Source organism: Diabrotica virgifera, chromosome 2 (assembly GCF_917563875.1).
Source record: "Diabrotica virgifera virgifera chromosome 2, PGI_DIABVI_V3a".
NCBI classification, from domain to species: domain Eukaryota; kingdom Metazoa; phylum Arthropoda; class Insecta; order Coleoptera; family Chrysomelidae; genus Diabrotica; species Diabrotica virgifera.
Window position 1 is genome coordinate 9,213,898 of NC_065444.1, and position 18,662 is coordinate 9,232,559.

The 18,662-nt window shown below is 33.2% G+C and overlaps 2 protein-coding genes across 2 annotated transcripts in view; one reads left to right on the plus strand and one right to left on the minus strand.

Moving 5' to 3' along the window:
• LOC114328633 (cell adhesion molecule Dscam2) overlaps window positions 1-18,662 on the minus strand; it is a 384,871-nt gene that overhangs the window by 269,505 nt on the left and 96,704 nt on the right. The window lies entirely within an intron of this gene.
• On the plus strand, window positions 9,283-15,647 carry LOC114328637 (B2 protein-like). Its single transcript, XM_028277549.2, has 3 exons — window positions 9,283-9,444; window positions 10,927-11,080; window positions 15,390-15,647. Exons 1-3 carry the CDS (start codon window positions 9,388-9,390, stop codon window positions 15,578-15,580), a joined length of 402 nt encoding a protein of 133 aa, XP_028133350.1. The 5' UTR covers window positions 9,283-9,387; the 3' UTR covers window positions 15,581-15,647.

Here is an 18,662-nt window from a genome sequence, read left to right on the forward strand (position 1 = left end):
ATCAGATATAAAACAAACATCTATAAGTCAATTTGTTGGTCTTACATTAAATTAATTATTGTAAATGTGGTGACGTGGAGAGCTAAACATCCAGCGATGTTTCTTCAGTTACCTCTTAAGTGGGATGGCCAGCTTCTTCTGAGTCTTCTATTGTGGACAGGTTGCAGTAGTGGATGAAGTAATGGATTATGATGGTCTTCTAGTTTGTTGTGGTGTTTTCTGTTGTTTTCTTGGATGACTTCGGTTACATATGGAATTTTTAGATCAGTGTGTAGAGTTTGGTTTGATACATACCATGGTGCATTAACTATTGCTCGAAGTATCTTGGATTGCGCTCTCTGGATAATTACGGTATTGGATTTGCTAGCACAGCCCCACAGTTCAATGCCATAAGTCCAGATTGGCTTTATCACTGCTTTATATATTATCAATTTGTTTTCTATTGAAAGGTGGGATTTTCTTCCGATGAGCCAGTAAAGTTCTTTGGTTTTTAGGTCAAGTTGCATTCTTTTCTTTGTTATATGGTGTTTACAGTTGAGTTTACTGTCAAAGTGTAGCCCTAGATATTTGACTTGATTACTTTGTGGTATTTCTATTTGATTGATGGTTACCGGTGGGCAGGTTCCAGTCCGGAGACTGAATGTTATATGGGATGATTTTGTTTCGTTTACCTTAAACTTCCACTTCTTCAGCCATATTTCAAGTGAGTTTAGATGTTCTTGGAGATTTTGTGTTGCTGCAATAGGATCGCCATGCTTGGCAAAAATAGCAGTGTCATCTGCAAATGTCCCGATGGTTGTTTTATCATTTGTAGGCAAGTCATATGTATATAGTATGTACAATAATGGCCCTAATATGCTCCCTTGTGGTGCGTCAGAGTGAATAGGCTTGTATTCCGAGACTTCTTCATTAACTTTTACTTTAAACTGCCGTTCGTGTAGGTAGGCTTTCAGTAGGTTGTAGTAACTTGCTGGGAGAATTCTTTTTATTTTGCACAACAAGCCTGGATGCCAGACTTTGTCAAAAGCCTGACTGATGTCTATAAAGCCTGCTGTGCAGTACTGCTGGTTTTCAAGTGACTTTTTGATGGCGTTGACTATGCGATGGCATTGTTGTATTGTTGAATGACTAAATTTAAATGGAAATAAAATAGACCTATGGGATAAGGATATGGGTCTTTGACCCAATAAAACTGCGCCTAGCTAAATGCTATATTTTTCCAACCTTACTATATGGTGTGGAAGCCTGGACGCTGACAGAGACGTTCACGAAAAACTAGAAGCATTCGAATGTAATGGAGGTATTCCATACAATCGGAAAAGAGAAAGAAACCGTGAGCAGAATTAAACAAAAAAAACTTGTATCTAGGCCACACATGGAGACACTATAAGTACCGTGTTCAGCAATTGATTATCCAGGAGAAAATAGACAGTAAGCGTGGGCCAGGCAGGAGAAGATACTCGTGGCTCCAAAATCTGCGTAAGTGGTTAGGGCTCACATCGGTCGAACTATTCAGAAGTGCCGTAAGCAAGAACGTTCGCAATGGACATTGCACTTAAAAAAGAAGAACATTCTACACTAATTCAAACAGAGTTTTCTTCGTTGAGTGATCATTTTAACCCAGTATTAGACGAGATTATATATAATCTTGGATATTTTTTATTTTTATTTATCAAACACCAATAAGATGCTTAAAAACGAATCAATGAGCAACTCATTGCTAACCTAAATTACTACTAAAAACTTAAGACTAAGGACAAACTCAATAGTACCCCTTAGGTTCTGTTAATTTATTGCACAAATGTTAACTTGTACCATCACCTGCACCGTGCACTATTTCTCACTTAACTAACTCGAAGGGGTTCTTCCTCTTGAGTCTTCTAGCTAGATCTGTGTTGTCGAGGAGCTGGATGGCCTCACCATTGACGTGTTGAAGAAGTCGTTGTTCGTCACTCTTGGCAAATTTTTCTATGGTCTTGCTAACAGTATCCATGTCTAGGTCCTTATGGAGGTCACTGTTCCTGTAGTACCATGGAGCGTTGAATATGTTCCTTAGCACTTTGTTTTGGAATCGTTGAATGATGTTTAAATTTGTATTGCTAGCGCAGCCCCGTAGCTGGATGCCATATGTCCATATAGGTTTTATAATCTGTTTATACAAAAGTATTTTATTGTAGATCGAGAGAGTGGATTGTCTTCCCAATAGCCAATACATTTTTTTATACTTCATGTTAAGCTGTTCTCGTTTCTTTTTAACGTGGGCCCTCCAGCGTAGCCTAGCGTCCAGTGTAATACCCAAATATTCTGCGGTATCGGCGTATGGTATCTGAGTATTATTTACGTTAACAGGAATGTATTGTTTTTTTCTTGTTTGTAAAATTGATATGCACTGACTTCATTTCGTTTAATTTAATTTGCCAGCGCTTAGTCCACTTGTTAAGTCTGTTAACAGAGATTTGTAGTTTTCTTGCTGCTTCTTCATGGTTTTCACCTACGGCTAAGACGGCAGTGTCATCAGCAAAGGTAGCTATTGTGTTATGATCTACTTCAGGGATGTCACTAGTGTATAATAGGTATAGCACCGGTCCTATCACACTACCTTGTGGTACACTTGCTTTGATTTCCTTTAGTTCCGAGTAGACTTCTTCTTGCTTAACCCTAAAAACTCTCTCCGATATATAAGATTCCAATAAATATGTGTATTGTCTTGGCAAAATCGTGCTTAATTTTTAAGTCCTTCATGCCATACCTTATCAAAAGCTTTCGCCACGTCGAGGAAGACAGCGGAGCAAACTTTCTTTCCTTCCAGCGACCTCTCTATTATATCCGTTATTCTATGTGCTTGGTCGATAGTTGAATGACTTTCTCGAAACCCAAACTGGTGTGATGGAATTAGAGCCTTAGCATCTATAAGAGGTTTCAACTTTTCAGAAAAAGTTTTTCGTACAGCTTTGAAATTACGGGTAGTAACGAAATCGGTCTGTACGATGATACTGTATTTGGTTGTTTTCCAGGTTGAAGGATCATTATGACCTCAGCCACTTTCCATATTTTGGGAATATATCTTAATCTGAACGAGGCATTTATGTATAAGATATGTCAGTTTTACTATTGCTTTTCTAGGAAGTTGTTTTAAGATTTCCCCAGTAATTAAGTCAAACCCAGGTGCTTTCCTGGGATTGATATTTAATTTAATTTCGTCGGCCACTTCTTTTGGAGTGACTAGTTTAATTTCACCTTCTTCCTGTGTGACATTTTTCCATTGTAGTGTGTTATTACTTTCATTTGGCTGGAATATTTCCTAGAGATATTCAGCAAAATTATAAGCCTTCTCTAAATTGCTTTTTGCCCAGATTCCATCGGTATTTTTTAGTGGAGGATTTTGCATTATCTGTCGTTTTAATTTCTTAGTGGCTCTCCAGAGGGAATAATAAGCTGTGCTATCATTTGTCAATTCTCTTAGATAGTTACTAATTTATTTGTTTTTATTTTTTCTAATTTCTCTTTTAAGCTGTTGTGTAGCATTATTTAGTTTTGTTTTATCAGATGTAGAGCATTGCCAGATCCTTCTGAGTTTTCTTTTCTCTTCGATTAGCTTTCTAATGTCTTTAGGGTAATTAATACCTTTAACTCTATGAATCAGTTCAGGTGAGATATTTCAAGCAGCTTGTTGAACTTGTTTAACATAACATTCCGTTTCTTCATCAAGTTCATATCTAGTTTTTAGTGAAACTTTCAGATTTACTGTTACTTCAAGTGAAGCTGAAAACTCCGCCAATCTGTTAGCCTATTAGTCACTTTAGGAGGTGGCTGGTTTTGAATAACAGTATCACTCACTGTGAGAATGATGGGTGAATGATCGTAGTTCATGTCCCATGATTCTTCAATATGTAAATAATTAACAGAAATATTTCTAGTTATAAAGAAATCAATCAGGTCTGGAATTTCGTTGGGATCAATTGGCCAATACGTCGGTTTACCTGTTGAAAGTGTTTCGCATTTTAATTGCTTAACTGCCTGCAAGAGTGCCTTCCCCTTGGTTGTGATTAACCTAGAACCCCAATGGGTGTGGTTGGCATCTTGGACATGAACGAACACATGAACCATCTCTTATTGTTTTTCAGATATCTTAAATAATCAACCAACATATTCTTAGACAGAATATAAAATAAAAGAATGGTTAACGAACGAAAATAGTATTTCATTTCCTTAGGATTCACTTAAGCCGGAATTGCTACAGTTTGCCAAAATTAATAAAAAAATCAAATATATGATTAGTAGATGAGATTTTACATACTTTTTTACGGGTTAAGACTACGCCCTTACCATTGTGAATTGAATCCCATTGAACATATTTCATAAATATGCAAAACATACTACGATAACTATGGGCCATTCCACGAACATACGCCTGTTTTGGATTACTTCGACAACGAATATTTTACTGTGCAACATAAGAAGTACGAAAGTATTTTGCTCTAATAATTACCCCAATAAACAACAATATAATTTGCCATTTACTTTCGTTCTTCTTATTTTGCACAGTACAATATTCGTTGTCGAAGTAATCCAAAACAGGCGTATGTTCGTGGAATAGGGTATATATTGGACGTAACGGTTATAGTGACGCAGCAGTTTAGGCAACATGACAAGCAACATTAAATACTGCTACACATGTAACTTGGGAAAAAAGTGTGCGGAAATGTAAAAGTTAGTAGAACAATGCTGGATCCTTGAAAAACGGATGGAATCAGTCATCATTTAAAATTCAAATGAAGATGCCGACGACATTAATTATTCATCATCATTATCAGCCGTTTTGAGTCCACTGCTGAACATAGGTCTCCCATAATTAGTTCCCTAGCATCCGATCTTGAGTACCCTGAATTCATTATTAGCAATATAGAAGTCATTGATAGAGTTAATAATAGGGAACAAATTATACAGGCAGTTAAGGGGCGGAAGCTTGAATATTTCAGTAGAAATTTTATATTTTAGTCCAGTCGGGATAGCATTTGACCATGCATTACGAGCTGCCCCAAATTTTATTTTTATAATCTTTAGGGGGGTCAATAGTAGTATAAATTTAAAATCTCGACTGAATTTGACTGTTACGTTAGCCGCCATCTTGATTTTAAACGAGAACCATTTTTGCTCAATATCTTCGCCATTTTCAACTTTTCGACAAAAAGTGTTGAAACTGAAATTGCTGAAAATGCGAATTTATATAATTTTATTTATTATATATTTTTTTGTGCGGTCGATATTTTCCGAGTTATGGGGAAAAATAGTGACAGTTAAAGCATAATTATTGATTTATTGAATTATATCGTTTATTATTAGTTTTACAACAAATTTGAACCTATACAAATATGAAGAGAAATAAATTTTGTACAATTTTGATCTCTTTCATTTTTTTAAGGTAGTACGTATGCGGTAAAGGCGGGAGCGTAAGACCTGATTGATTTTATAGCAATTGTATTTGTTCAATATCTCCGCCATTTTCAACTTTTCGACAGAAAGTGTAAGAACTGAAATTGTTGCAATTACGATTTACTACAATTTTTCGAGAAAACCAGTAGAGGGTCTACGAAGGGGGGGGGATGGTAAAATTCCCCCCAACAGGGTCCAAAATTAAAAAAAGAATGTGTGTACTTTGTACGCACGTAAGAAGTTATACTTCTATTATATGATTTCAACGAAATCAATATAAGAAAAAAGACTAAGTTTTCAATCTAATGGCATGTAAAACAACATAATGCTATTCCACATCCCACCAGAATGAAAACAATGGGAACCTTCTCCAATTGAAATTGAAAATTAAAAATGGTTATTCATTTTTGAAATCAATATACTTTAAACAGTTTCTCTACTACTTTCCAAAAATTTTTATTAAAACAATACCAAAAATTAAAAAAATATAAGAATTGTTACTCTTCGCCGATGTTACCGGTTTTTATTGAAGGTATGCGAAGGTAAATAACTAGTTTTATTTTCTACCAAACAAAAAAATAATAATAAGAAATCAAAAAAATCGGAGAATTCACAAACTATTTATTCTTATTAACCAAAACTAAAATAATTCATATTAATCTTAATTGAAAATATAAAAAAAACCCAAAAGGAAAAGGTAAAAAGCTCAACTAAAGTTTATATTTGCCTCTAAGAATATTCTTTTCAGCGTACACCCATATTATAATTCTTAAAACTATGTAATATTATATTTAGGTACTATTTACAAGAAAAAAAATACAAAACCGAGATATTTGTCAGACTGCTGTATGGTGTGGTGGCTTAGACAGGCAAAACAACGTTCTTTTAAGAGAAGTATTGGTTTGATCCTACCTTATGTTTTTTTCGTCGATGTTATACACGTGGACGATGTCGTACGGCATTTACATACTTGGATACTTCACAGTTATACAGGTTATATAATATATCGACCCTGGACAAGGGTGTTTCAAAAAAAACTCACAACATCAAAATGAATTGGAGAGAAAGAAAAATTGCTGGCCTTAAAGATAGCGTATGGCCAAAAAGAAAGGTCTTGGGGACCTAAATATCCAGATATTTTAAATCCTTGCTGAGCAAGACAATCGTCAACTTCATCAAATTGAATATTTCTTAATTAGTTATCTGGATTACTTCTGATTAAATATCCTCAAGGAGTTTCATAGGACAATACTAACTTGTCCTCATGAAGTGTAAATCAAAAGTGAGCAAGAGCAAGATATGACACTAGACAGGTAAAGACAAAGAGATGACCCTTACTAGACAGGTAGCAATGTATACCTAAAGCCTACTTCATGCCTGATTTTCTATATGATTTCGGACTTAAAAATGGCTTGATAGCCGCTAATGTTCAAGACAATATAGAAGCCTGATTTTTATAATTGTTTAGGCCAGTACTTGTGACAATAAATTAAAATTTATGACAATCTGATTTATAAGAATCGTTTCTAGTTGCTTAGCGACTTTTAACCCGTAACAGAATAAAGCACACACAAACACATTGAAAAATGCCACAAATGATTTCTGAACAAAAATTGTTGCCAAAAATTTTAATTAAATACGAATTTTCTGAAAAAAATTATATAATAATATACTTACAATCATAAAATCTATAAAAAAATAACAACTTGCTTGGGGCTTGAACCCACTTCACGTGTATCGCGCCGTACGAAAGTCGAAGCGATTTCCCACTAGACCACTTTCGCGTATACGTCATGTGGGAATATACACAAACTAAACGTTTACACCATAAATTTTTGACATTTTGTTTATTTATATGAATTTAATCAAATTATTAGTTTGATTTTGGTCGAATTAAAATACAACAAAATATAGAGTAAGAAAACGATATATTAGATGAAGATTTGTAGAAAGTTTGTTCGTAATCAGAGTATGTAAATTAAAGCATTGCCTACTAATAGGTAACTATATATTTTTTTACATTTTCCAAATAGATAGGTATGAAGATAATTTATTATTGGAATACAACTGAAACATTTAGAATTACGTACCTGCGGATTTTCAAAACTATTTAAAAAGTCACTATAATTCTAAATTTGATTTTATTTCTGTCCTCACAACAATAAAAACTAATATATACAATATTTTTGTTTACCGATAACCTCCATATTTTGAACAATTATTGACAGATCATTTCAACACCCAATCAGAGCCCGTATAACGACTAATACCATACGGTCGGTGTGCGCATGCGCGCAGATTAATAAAATTTCACCCTCAATGAAATCGCGCCTAAAGAAATATAACTTCAAAAAAAATGGTTGAAATATTAAAATATGTTAGCTGACATGAAACTTAATTATCGACAGACAAATTCAACCAATCAAACCCGCTAGTTAATAAAACTAAGTGAACTTAATGCATATAAGTTATTATTTATGTCTTTTATGTACTTAGTTTGGTTGGTGTTTCATTGGAAGTTTCAAAAATTGTATAAAATATAATTCTCTTTATTTTTGTTTATGTACAATTATGTCGTAAAGTTAATAATAAATGAGACAATTCAATAATTATGCTTCCCCTCCGCTTCCACTATTTCCCCCCTTAACTCGGAGAATATTGATCGCATAAAAAAAAATGGAAAATAAATCGTAGGAAATTGTGTCTCCAACAATTTTAGTTGGTAACATTTTTGTCGAAAAGTTGAAAATGACGGAGATATTAAGCAACAAGTGTTCTCCATTAAAATCAATATGGCGGCTAATGCAACGGCGAAATTCAGTCGAGATTTTAAACTTACACTACTATTGATCTCCCCTAAAGGACAGAGTTCTAAAATTTGGGGCAGCTCAGAAACAATATTCAATTTAGTAATTAACCTCCCCCACCACTTTTTAATATTTTCCCACTTAACTCGGAAAATATCGACGGCACGAAAAAATTGTAGGAATAGAAATGATAGAAAATCACATTTTCAACAATTTTGATTGTTATACTTTTTGTGGAAAAGTTGAAAATGGCGGAGATATTGAGCAAAAACCATTCTCGTTTAAAATCAAGATGCGGCAACGGCGCAATTCAGTCGAGATTTTAAATTTACACTACTATTAAAACTACTATTAATACCCCCCTAAAAGATTAGAAAACTAAAATTTGGGGCAGCTCCTAATCCAAGGTTAGGCCTGTTATTCGTCTAACCCGACTGGACTATTTCAGAATATTATACACAGTAACAGGTCCTCGTTAAAGTCTGCTGTATTTGATTATAGATTATAGAGGGCAAAATAAAAATTAAAAGAAGAAGACAAACCTCCTGGTTACGAAATGTAAGGGAATGGTTTAGTCTGAGCTCTAGCCAACTATTTAGAGATGCTGAAAGTAAAATAAGAATTGCCAGGTTAATATCTAACATTCGACAGAAGATGGACCCTTAAGAAGAAGAAGATTTATTATTAGTATGGAACTAATTCTTGATCAAACTGCAAGGTAATATGTTTTTATTTTCTCATTAAGAAAAGTTCTAAAAACAAAACTTTGTCCATACTTTTCCACACAAGTTCAGCCGAGCAGTATATTTTAATGTATACCTACATCAATCCATTTTTGATTAAGACAACACAAATATCAATAAATTTGTGATTTCCCCAATTTTACTGTATTTTGCTTTAAAGTAGAGTTGTCTAATTATCAATTACTATGCAAATCATATGTTACCAGAATTAACTAGTAGGTTTAAACAATGTTGACAATATTATGATGAAGGAATACCGTCCATTTCAGGGAAGAATTGTTAATTCCATATAATTATCAAAAATATGCAATTATGTCAAAATTTTTTATGTATATAAATTGATTCAAATACGAAATAAGCAGTTGTAGTCAGTGTCGTTCTTTGTAATAATCAAAACTAACAAAATGAATACATACTGTGTTATCTTCTTCTTGGCTGTTGCTTTTCTCAGCGGAATAGAGGTAAGTCATAATAGCAATAGACAAATGACAATAATTTGGTACAAAAATATCAAAAATTTAACGGTACGATTCCGACAACGACTGCAGACGGCAAACGGCAACTGCAGACGGCAGTTACAGTTGTCACCATGACAGACGTCACTACCTTGCACTATTCATTTGTATAAATGATTAGCAACTGACGTTCTGCCGTACAGCAGTTGCAGTCAGATATCGGAATCGGTCTCATACGAATTAATAGAGCAAAGTAGTGACATCTGTCACGGCGACAACTGCAACTGCCGTCTGCGTCTGCAGTTGTTGTCAGAATTGTACCTTTAATGACTTGTACCTTCTATGAGAATGCTTCCGACATTTTACTGCAACTGCTAGAACGTCAGTTGCTAATAATTATACAAATTAATAGTGCAAAGTAATGACGCCTGTCATGGGGAAAACTGTAATTGCCGTCTGCCATCTGCAGTCGTTGTCGAAATCGTACCTTTAGGCAAATTGTCTATTATTGATTTTGTATTCTACTAGCATTTATAGTGAAATAACCAAGCAAGAGGCTACATTCGAGTACGAAAGAGAAGTAAATAATAATTTATACTATGGCTAGGTGATTATTCTAGTGATTCTAGACAATAAAAGAGTAAAAGATAAAAATTTAAGATTTAAGTTTTAGCAAAAAAATAAAACATTGGATCTGGTTTCTAATGTAGATGACCTGATCGCCAGATGAAAAGAGGACCAGGCTTCGCTGTGAATTTAGTATTTTGTTAAAATGCTCTTTTCATCTGGAGATCATCCCGTCTCCAAGAGAAATCAGATCTAATTTTTTATTTTTTTATTAAAAACTGTTTTACTCTGTCTCTTCTTGCTGCTCTGACTGTTTTTCTCTAAACTTCTCTAAACTTGGTGTCTGAGCCACTTAACTCAAGGTGCTTTAATGATATTGAGCAGTTATCGAATAGTTCTTTTGTCGTACAGCATTTATACTGTACACAACCTTTTTTGCTCTTGTTGGTATCGATCTTAATACTACCTAGTTCATAAGTGTTTTTGCACTTTTAATATCGTTGTTTATTGTATTGAAAATAGCTGCGTTTAAATTATCTATAATATATTTACTCAATCCTAATGTAAATTAAAATTTATATCATTTGTTAAATGATATAAATATGTCATCTTATTTTCACTGCCATACCCTGTTTGATCTTCGTTAATTTTTAGCAATCCTTTTTGCAGTGTGTGTGTCCTGATTATATTCCACAATTCCTTAATTTCACCATAAGAACAAGGTTATGGTCAAATGCGACATGTTGATATTTTATATCAAATATATATATTAACTATATTTTCAAACGAATTTTAACACAATAGGGTGTCCCTTGCTATTGTTTGTTCTGAAAAATTGAGTTGCCAGTTTTCCACTTGAGTTGCCAGTTTTAAACTACATACATAATATGAATAAGTATAACACACTTGAAATATTTTCAGAGCATATCAGAAGCTGAACAAGCCATGATGTTCGAACTACACCAAAAATGCTTACCTATCTCTGGAGCTACTGACGAAATGGCTAAGCAAGCAATGACAGGAAATTTTCCAGAAGATCCTGCCTTTAAGGAACACGTATTCTGCATGTCCAAAGGTATTCTAATATTACTCATATTATAATGCTTTTCAACTTGCTATTTTTCTGCTACCTAATCATTTTATTTTTAAACAAGATTGAATTTTAAAAATATTTTTTTATATTTCTTTCCTAAAATAAAGAGTTTGGCCAACTGATAGGACGGAAAACTTTTTGAAAAATTGTAATCCGTATGTATTTTTTAATTTTTTTTGGAAATTCAAAAACAACAATACAAGAGAAGCGTATACAGAAATTCAATAAAATTTACATGAATAGTTTCGTCTCGATACTTACTTTACTGTTTCGTGTCTGGATAAGACTACAGTTTTTCTGCTCAATATCGGGCCACGTCTACACCATTTGTATTTGCGAGCCATAAATCATCGAGGATGCACTGTGATGGGCAAGTCTGCATACTCTCAGGTGCTCCACGTTCTGTATTTCCCCACATTCACAAAGTGCGTCGTTATCTGTCTTGATGCCCCATTTAATGAGGTTGTGTTTTACAGGGGCAACACCTGTGCGTATGCGGTTGAGTGTCCGCCAGGTTCTCCAGTCCAGGTTCATTCCATTAGGTCGTTTCCGAAGAAGGTTGTTTCTCGTAGAAACCTTTTTTTTTGTCTTGTGCTCTGACAGTGGATCGGTCTAGTATCACTCCAAGATATTTGGGCCTATCAGTATGTTCCAAGCGTTGTCCCTCCCAAGAAACATTCAGTTTTACATGCGCCAGATGGTTGTTGAGATGGAATGCACATACTTGGGTTTTTGTAGGGTTTGGTTTTAATGAGTTTTGTTTGTAGTAAGTTGGCATCATATTTAAAGCCTCTTCCATTGTCGACTCCACTTGTGTGAGTGTTTTCCCCTTTACGGCGATACCAAGGTCGTCAGCGTAAACAAAACTCTCAGTCTAAGGGTGCATTGGTTGGTCGTTGGTGTAGATGTTAAATAGGAACGGCGCCAGAACTCTTCCTTGAGGTAGGCCATTTTTTTAAGTTCTCCATCTGCTCTTCTTTCCATTTAGCACAACGTAGAAGCGTCTATTACACAATAGTGATCTAATGATATTTACCAGGTCATAGTCAAGCACAGTGTTATAGATCTTAGTTAGGAAGGCTCTGTGGTTTATCGTATCATAAAGCTGTGAGGTCTATCAAGGCTACTAAGTCTCGATACTAAGAAAGATATTTGGACCAATCCATTGCAGCGATAATTAGTGGAGAATTAAAGTGAACTACGAGCTGGATGAACTAATGCAGAGAGCAGATATGGTTAGATTTGTAGAGTCACAATACTAAAGTGGCTTGGTTACTTTGATATAATGCCAGATAATCGAACTGTAAAAGTAATTCAGAGATGGAATTCCCAAGGAAATAGAACAAGAGGAAGGCCCCGCAAAAGATGGATAGACGACGTAGAGGAAGATTTTAAAACCATGAACATGAGAGTACGAACATGCCGAAGATACCTTCCTTTTAGTGTTTCTTGCGGTTTCCATATAACCAAAACTTGTTCTACCTGTTGGTACCCTAAGGGTACAAACATGCCGAAGATACATCAATGTCAAAACAAACCTTAATTCTCTTATGAGATCGCACATACCAAGGATGTTTCACCCGTTCACCCTCGCGATCTATCATCGCGGTTTACAGCGATGTCGATGTCAAAACAAAATAGTTTGTTTTACATCGCGATCGAGCTGCTCATCGCGTGGTAAATTAAAGTTTATTGGTGGTTTTTAAACCACGTGACATTCGCCGGAGATACGGCTGGTGTATTTATTCATTTCTTCTTGTAATCAGGTTGCGACAAGTTTTGGTTATATGGAAACAGCAAAGAACACTGAAAGAAAGGTATCTTCGGTATGTTCTGCCCGTCATCGATGTAAACCTCGACCGCGATCGAGACCTACACCGCGCTCATACATGTATCTTTAGCATGTTCGTACCCTAAGGCGGTGACGAAGGAAAGTATCCGACAGGGCAGAATAAAACACCATTGTTAATCAGACCAAGACTCACAAATGGTTCTAGTGCCATTAGAAGAAGAAAAAGAATAAGAAGAAGATTCCTCTCGAAATTACAATCACTTCATACCATTGCATCAACTTTGAATTTTTATTTCACATGAAATGTGATGAAAACACATTATTATGTGCATAAAAGTGTCATTCATAAATATACTATTAGTCTAGTTGCTACACCTTAACAGCTTAACCCACCGTGAGCTAAGCCGATTTGGGGAGCTCTATAATTTGGTACGACTGACCAAATATGCTGATTCATACAATTTATTTTCTCTCTCTAACTCACGTAACCATTTGATTTAGGATTATTTATATCAATTTCAGAGTTGGCGCAATGATATGAAATGATTATAATTTCAAGACGAATTTATTCATGTAAATTTTATTGCATTTGAGCGACATTATATCCATAAGATGTGTGCGGTGTCCTTTAATTTTTTGTTATCACTATCTCGTCTTGTCTCTATTTTTTTTTAATTCTTACTTTTACGTTTCTATAATAGTACATTCTTTTACGGTTTTTGCTGTAAATTTTAAAGAACCGCTTGGATTGACATGAAATTTGGCATACGTATAGCTTACATGTCAAAGAAAAAAAGTGATATGGTGCCGATGTGTGCTTTTGCCCTGGGAGTGACTTTAACCCCATCTCGGGGTGAAAAAAAGATAAACTGACTTATTTTAAGCAACTTTTGTTCTATAGAGTTTTTTCACCAAATTAATACTTTTCGACTTTCGAGTTATTTGCAAGTGAATATGTTCATTTTTCAACAAAATAACCACGTTTTTAGACGGTTTTTTGCAAATAACTCAAAACGTATGTATTTTATCGAAAAAAATATTCTTAGCAAAACTACGGCCTATAAAAAAGTGAAAAAAAAACGGTGTATATAAATTAGGTCTATATACCTAGCATAAACAGAGTTATAGCTAATGAAAAATAGGTTCATATTCGAAAAATTCCAAATAGAATAATTCAATGTGAAATATCCAAATAATGAAGCATTCTTGGGGAAAACACTTTACAACTTTTTTAAAGTATTTAAAAAAAGTTTATTTCTGTTTTTATAAAAAAAAAATTCTAGTATTAAATGTAAACAAGTTACGCTCAAAATAAAGCTTTTTGTTTTGGCAAAAAAATCAGGAAAATCCCCAATTAGCAACTTAAATAAAATTAATCGTTATCGCTTCACAAGTTACTTTACTTACGTTGTGTTTATACGATCTGTAAGTTTCATCGATTCAAAGTGCTGATTATTGAAAAAATTTGGTGTTTGGTAAAAAATTTTAATTTTGAAAAAATTGTTTCTTTCAAAATAACTTCAAAGTTGTTAGAGATACCAAAAATCTTAAACAATAAAAAAAGTCGGCTTTACTTTTCTGAATATTTTCTATTCTTTTGTTTTTCTGTAAGACCAAAATTGGTTAAGATTCGGTGTTTCTAAATTTGCATACACTCGTGATAAGTGACTCGTTCAAGCCCTATTAACTATAGCTCTTTCAAAAATAAGGACTTTGAACCGATGAAACTTACAGATCATATGATCAATACATGCGCGAGTAAAAAACTTGTGAAGTGGTAACAATTAAGTTCATTTGAAATGATAATTAGGGGGCGATTTTCTTGATTTCTTACCAAAAAAGAGACCAACTTTATTTTGAGCGTAACTTGTTTACTTTTGATGCTAATTTTTTTTTAAAAATAAAAATAAGCATTTCTAAACACTTTAAAAAAGTTAAAATAAGTTTTCCCCAAAAAAGTGCTTCGTTTTTGGTTATGGCACGTTAAAATATTCGATTTGGAATTTGACGAATATGAACCTATATTTCATTAGCTATAATTCTGCTTCTACTAGGTGTAGTGACCCAATATATACACCATGTTTTTCACTTTTTTACTTGCTATATTTTTGATAGGAATTATTTTTTTGACCAAACACTTACTTTTTGAGTTATTTGCGAAAAACCGTCTGGAAACGTGGTTATTTTGTAGAAAAATTAACATATTCACTCGCAAATAACTCGAAAAGTATTAACTTGGTAAAAAAACTTTATAGAACAAAAGTTGCTTAGAATTAGTCATTTTATTCATTTCCTGACTTATTTCGATTATATATTTTTCACCCCCAAAAGGGGGTGAAACTCACCCCTAGGGCAAAAGCTCACATCGGCACAATATCACTTTTCTTCTTTGACTTGTTAGCTATGGGTATGCCAAATTTCATGCCAATCCAAGCAGTTCTTTAAAATTTAGAGGTTTTGAGGTTTTATTTTAAACCTAAAAAATAATACTTGTTACAGGTTTTGGTTTCTTCAACGAAAAAGGAGAAGTAAATACAGCTGTAGTGGAAGGTGAATTGAACAAGAGAGTTCCAGATCCAGCACTAAGGGAAGAAATTAGAACAAAATGTTTAGTAATGAAAGAAACCCCTCAAGAAACAGCTTTCCAGACTGCTAAGTGTATGTTTGCTTATAAAGACAAACTTATGTAATTATAAATTATTCGACTGTCCGATATGCTTATGTATAAAGTTTAAAATAAAGAAACAAAAGTTCCTATGTGGCCGTTTTATTAAAGTTCAGTTCTAATTATTTTGAAGTAGCATATTAGACCTGGATCCTGCAACATGATGCTATTACTAACCATTATGATTCCTGTCATTTGACATGTTCTTCGTTTTCCAGTCATTAAAATGCCCAGTTAATGATAAACACCAGTCTGATTTTTGCAGAAAGTTTAATGAAATGGTAACAAATCAATTGGAAGTTCTGTCCGACAAAATACATGGAACGTTTTCGTAGTCTGACATTCTAAATTTTTAACCTGTTGCACAGTCAAAACTTCCACTGTTCCAGTGTTCCCATACATCAAAGTTTGTCCGACTAGACACCGTTAAGCTATTAACAAATTTTCAGCTTGCTATTAATCAAATTTTTTTTAGTACGCGGGATCCAGACCTATATAGATAATATAAAGCAATGTCAATTACAATAATTGTTTTCGTTGTTAAAAACTTATCTGAAAATTATATTAAAAATTTATTTTATGATTTTAAAAATAAATTTAACATCATAAGTGGCATAATGTTCTAAGGTTAAGTTTGTATGAAAAAATTCGTAAAATGATGCTAGACAAAACGTATCCTGTTTGAGTTAATGAAAATTGATAATCATTAATGTAAAACAGTTGTGGTCAAAAAAAAATCACAAAATCACGTACGATTTTGTGATTGAAATTGTGATATGGTTATGTAGGTCAATTATAATTAAAAGGTAGGTTGGGTTAGGTAAGTTAAATTACATAAAAAAACAAAATTCTCTTAGACATCTCGATGGTATAACTTTAACATAAAACACACGAAAATAAAAAAAAATGTAGCAATTACCATAAAAATGACACCAAAAAATGGTTATGACAAAAAGCTTTGTCTTGAGAGCATTGCTGAATAAAATATTCAATCCTGCTTAATAAATAACTTTATAATAAAGAAATAATACAATCACTTTGAAAACTAGCACTGCAGCAAGGTGATGAATGTGAATAAATATGAAATGTTTCTGGCCTTTTTGGCGGATTTGTAAAAATATTTTAACCAAATACTTTTTGGAATACTATTATTACTTATTAAAAACCAAACTGTAACGGACAACATAATGACCGGGGACGTAGAGTATCAAAAATTGGTAGTTTGTAAAATACCAGTGCTAAATAAGGTTACGTCTGTAAAATATTGAATGAGACCTACCTTTGTAATACAAAATAGGATATGTAAAAAAAGTACATGCTAGTTTTAATAAATATTGTAAAATTGTAAGTGGCAATAAAGTCTAAACTAATAACAGGGTAAAAAAAATTAATATTAGACTCATAATTATTTTATTATACCTTGGAGACCGGTTTCGAACACTAAAATTTGCTGTTCATCGTCAGGTCGACAGGTTACATAAATGATAAAAATTACAAATTGCACCTATTATGGCTCTATATCTGCTTTAGTGCTTACAGTATTTTTCCTCCAATATATTAGAAGGATTATGAAAGATTAAAAAAATTCAATCAATTTCTTCGTTTTAAATCTTCAATTTAAGTTTTATCTGGTCCAACACCAATGAAAATAGATTTGTGCTAAGCCCTGATGAATTTCTAATTCTGCATTTGTATTAAATCTCATTCCTGCAGAGTATATCTATACACATTTTTACAATGTTTTCCGAATGAAATATTTTCTGGTATTTGGTGTTTATTAGAAAACCAATCTACGGCAAAATTGTAAAAATGAATTGCAAAAACAGTCAGTGAGCTTTATATGGAGCTGGAAATTAATACTGTTGTAAATTGGGGCTTCTTATTCCCAAATAAAATAGTAAATTACATCAGATGCCACAAGGAAATACCTAAATAGCTTCACAACAATATGGATAATGTCATTCAAATATTTCCAAGAGTCAATAACAAAAACTTTTTGACACGTTAGTGTTAAAGTTTTCCGGCTTCTTGACACATACATCTGCCGACTAAAGAAAAAATGTGGACTTATTTGGTGGAGTGTAATGTAGTTGAAAAGCAAAGCATATTGATGAGATGGTATGCTTTAATATTTGTGTAAGAATTTAAGTCCTGAAAGATAGTAGTGGATTTTTTACTTAGTTTTAAGTTTCTTGAAATAATTTATGTCAGCTTATGTATTAATGTTGACCAAACTTTAATATTGATGAACATATTTTTATGTCTTTATAACAATATAAAAAGCTGTCTGTACAAAACTACAAATTTTTTCAACGAACTCTATTAAGACTCTGTTAAGAGCAATCTTATGATCTATTAGGGCTGTTTTTTTATTTCTACATTTATCCATTAAATACCTTAGGTATAATAAAAGTTGCATGCGTTTTTTGTCTGCATTGTATAAATATTTTTTGTCTGCATTGTACAAAAAATATATAGGTATGTATATTTATAATATAGTTATATTTCTCCACTAGTTAAACGTTACCTACCTTTTTATCTTTGCTTTTTTCAGTCATTTTGCCTTTTCTCACTTTCTTATTTTGATTAAATAGCTTCATTTGGGATTTTTTTTTGTTTTTCTTAACTTTGTTCATATTTTCTACACGGGTACAGCCGATACAGCAGTATAATTTAATATACAATATGGTGCAAATGAAAGGAATACATTCGTTATTTCGTAAGCCGGCGAATTTAAGGAAAAATACCGAAACAGGTCGATTTTTATTTTTAAGTCAAGATATTTTGGCGTATATGCCATACTAGTGACGTCACCCATCTGGTCGTGATGACGTAATCGATGATTTTTTTAAATGGAAATAGAGGTCGTGTGCCTACTCGTTTGAAAGGTGATTCAATTCTCTATTCAGTAATATAAACATTTAAATAATTATTTATACAGGGTGTTCAAAATAAATTTTTTTTAATTAAATTATATAACAAAAAAATGATGAAAAATGACGAAAATAGAGAAAAATGTTTATTTTACCATTAAACATTGCTTATCGATTAAATTCAATGATCAAGCCAGCTCCCGGTAGCCACCTGCCTCTTGGAAGTTTAAACAT